At 50.3% G+C, this 3,536-nt stretch overlaps 1 protein-coding gene across 1 annotated transcript; it reads right to left on the bottom strand.

Annotated features, from left to right (window-relative positions):
- Positions 1-929: 929 nt before the first annotated feature.
- On the bottom strand, positions 930-3,164 carry VTN77DRAFT_3686 (uncharacterized protein; the record flags this gene model as incomplete). The annotated part of the gene is made up of 3 exons (XM_069419661.1): positions 930-2,563; positions 2,618-3,041; positions 3,099-3,164. 3 exons carry the CDS (start codon positions 3,162-3,164, stop codon positions 930-932), a joined length of 2,124 nt encoding a protein of 707 aa, XP_069278257.1.
- Between the last annotated feature and the right edge of the window lie 372 nt (positions 3,165-3,536).

Below are 3,536 nucleotides of genomic sequence, written 5' to 3'. Positions count from 1 at the left end.
AAAAAAAAAAAAAAAAAAAAAAAAAAAAAAAAAGAAAAAAAAAAGAAAAAAAAAGAAAAAAAAAAAGAAAAAAAGTGGAAATGCAACTCTCGCATCGATTTTCTCTCTCTGCTCTCCCTAGTAAGTAAGTAGGTAGTTAGGTAAGTAATCAATCCCCTTCTACATAGCGAGATCTAGCGAAATCATCTCTTTCGAATGGATAAGTCCCCAAATCAAATCAATTCAAAACTCCACCGAAGTGTATGTAGATCCACCAAGAAAATAATCTTGTGACATGTAAGCAGGTAGAGTAGGGAGAAATACTTTGATGGATGGTGATGGTAATCTGCAGCGGCCGTCGACTGACTGCCTAACTGACAGCCTGCCTCCTACATGGTTGCCTAAGATGCATCCCGACATGTACACGCAGAATGAAACAAAAATTCGCTCCAACATAGAGAAAGGCATAAATAGACATAAAACCGATCCTCCACCAGCGAACAAACGAATGAATGAATGAACAAACCAACGAACGAAAGGGGTATTGTATTAAATATCAACGAGAGTCAAATGGAAAAACAAAAAAGTGCTCACAAACCTGCCTTATCTCAGATAGGTTCGTCAGCTCAGAAGGCCCTAAAAAAAAGATAAAGAAAGATAAAATAAAATCCCAGTCATAAACCACAGAAGATAGATCCAGCCAGCTCTTCCGTTTTCCTTCCATTCGTCAAGTCAAGTCAAGATCACGCCCGATAGAGAGACCGACCGCATAGCCTGCACGCTGTGCGCTGATGTGTGCAAACACACCCGCGATTAGAATTATTACATATTACGCCGGATCTGGAAGAATTAACGAGAGGGTATCAGATGGCGAAAATGTAAGCGTCCAGCGCCCTAAAACGCATATGCGAATCGCGTATTGGACGGGGAGCAAATAGCAAAGATGGCTACTATATGGCGCTGCCATATGAGTATGGTTCGTAGTTTGCGGACGCCGATGAGTAAGGTTCGTAGTTTGTGGGCGCCGATTGCGGATCGTTCTGCGGGGAAAATGTCCGATTTGGCGGTGGTCTGCCGTATTCGTTCGACGTCGATGGCGACGTAGGCGATGGTCTCGAGAAGTTGGCTGGCAGGGCACGGTAGCCACCCTCATTAGATGGAGTGGTCGTGGAAGGTCGTGCAAAGTTGCGATATGGAGGCGAAGTCGGGGTCTGAGTATGAGATTCCTCTTCCCCATTGCTGGGCGACGTCATGCTGGGGTTGAAGGCAACATACCCGCCATTACCCTGCGGTCGAGGTGGTTCATTGCTATTTGCAGGAGTGAAGCTTCGGTTGTTAGGCATTTCGTTGCTACCAACCGGAGTGAAGCTTCGGTTGATAGACATTTCATTGCTACCGACCGGAGTGAAGCTTCGGTTATTAGGCGTGTCGTTGGCTCCAGACGCATTTGCGTAGGCAACATACCCGCCATTGCCTTGCTGCCGAGGCAGTTCATTGCTATCTGCAGGAGTGAAACTTCGGTTATTAGGCATTTCGTTGCTACCAACCGGAGTGAAGCTTCGGTTGATAGACATTTCACTGCCTTCCGACACATACGTCTCAAGCGGTGTCAGCGAGCGAGAAGGTGGATTGCCAGGAGTGTACGTCCGGCTTGGGGGCTGAACGCCCGGTGGACCTGCTGGAGTACGGCGACCCATCGCTGAAGGTGGAGGCTGGGGATAACCTTGATCGGGACCTGCGTAACCATATCCAGGCGTTCGACGCCCCGGACCATCCATTGGCCCCGGAGTTGATCTGCTCTGTGCAGTAGGAGGTCGTGAAACAGGATTATAAGGCCTGTTGGACGGCATCGAAGGCATTGGTGGTGCAGGAGATGGGTGGCGGTCAAGAGGACTGTATCCCATGACGGCGGCGTTTCCCATCAAAGAGGCCGAGTCGGAGTATCCAGGCCGATCATCCTCCAGGTTCGGCAACGTTGGCTGGCGCAGCGGGCCACGCTTTTCGTCAGGAGCGGCAGACCCGGGACGTGATGAGTACGGCGGCAGACTACTCTGAGTCGGCTGTCGTGATAGCGATGACACGGACACATTGGGCATCTTGCTCTCGAGATCTGGCAACGTTGGGGCCAACGGCCGGGGCTTGGGATTCTCTCCGGCAATGTTGGGTTGAGTTGGCTTCCGGTCCTGCAAAACGACTCCTTTCGCCAATGCCTTGTTCACCTTGCGTTTGACAATACGCTCCAGTCGCGTGTTAATCTTGCGTCGACAGTAGCGCTTCAGAGTACCGTCCTGACTGGGGATATGATGCCACAAGAAAATGAGGTAGAGTATCACTGATGACGCCAAGCTCAGAGCAGAGACGATCCAGACTATCAGCGTGAACAGCATACCAACTAGGATGGCCGCTTGCTGTTCATTCTTTTCGGCAAGGGCCTTGACATTGATGAAGAACTGGATGATCGGCGAAGTGCCTGCGGGGGCTGCGTTTTTGCCTTCCGGTATGAGATTCAACTGCATTACCGAGTAGAGAGTGATGGCGTTGACCACCTGGCGGGGTCCATCCGCAAAAACGACACGCAACCATGCTTGGAGTCGAGTCAGTGTGATATTCCTCTAGGACGGGGAGGGCGTATTCTCACATTCGAAAGAGAAATAGGCAAACAGGGCTACGTAATCGGCCCCCTTTTTACTCTTGGTCAACTCCGCAAAGACCAAGAATCGTTTCCAGCCCTTTCCACTCCCCAACCGGATACTTTGGACTTTGACGGCCAAGGGGTCGAGGTAACTCTCAGCGACGCTACCGGATCTTAGGACACGGATGGTACGTAGCCATCGGAAAAACAACAGGACGAACGAGATGATAATACAGACGGCGAAAATCCATCGCGAAATCGAAAACGGAATGCTAGGCTTGATTTGGCCGGACCAGCGTGAGAAGACCAGCAGGTTGACAGCAGTGAAGGTGTCGACGCAATAGACTGCTATGGAGATGAACATAAACACCCACAGCGTCACGTAGGAGATGCCTGTTACGCAGGAGTCGGACTTGAAGTCGTCAAGGTTCTATTGTGTGCTACAGTCAGTGGCCAATTCATTTGTAAAGAGCGCGAGGCCGCTCACAATGTAATCCCATTTCTGCTCCGCCCTCACGTTTCCAATCTTTTCCCGCTCTCCGCAGCACGGCATCTTGGATGGTCTCCTGGCCTGCCAGGAGAGACACTATCACAAGAAACCTGACGGGTGGTTCGATACCCCTGCCAGTGTACGCGACTTCTTCGGACCTGCCGACGACTAGTCGCAAGGAATGGATGGTGACCAGTGATACTATTTAACGAATGTTGAGTGTCACAGAGTGGCAGTTAGAGCGATATTGTATTGATCCCAAGAAACCAGAATCCCAACAACTCAACTGGTCATGATCTCTGAGTTGGGCGCTTTCTTCGCGTGCCGTCGCGGTGTCCGAACCCAATTTCAGGGGCCATGTAACCATGGACGATGGACTCGAGTTGACAACCTTGTAATCGAGTTTGAGTGAAGAAAGCAATGGCTCTTGTTATA

This window comes from Rasamsonia byssochlamydoides (assembly GCF_041956645.1).
Source record: "Rasamsonia byssochlamydoides strain NRRL 3658 unplaced genomic scaffold VTN77scaffold_26, whole genome shotgun sequence".
In the NCBI taxonomy this organism is placed as follows: Eukaryota; Fungi; Ascomycota; class Eurotiomycetes; order Eurotiales; family Trichocomaceae; genus Rasamsonia; species Rasamsonia byssochlamydoides.
This window is presented reverse-complemented; position numbering and strand designations above follow the sequence as displayed.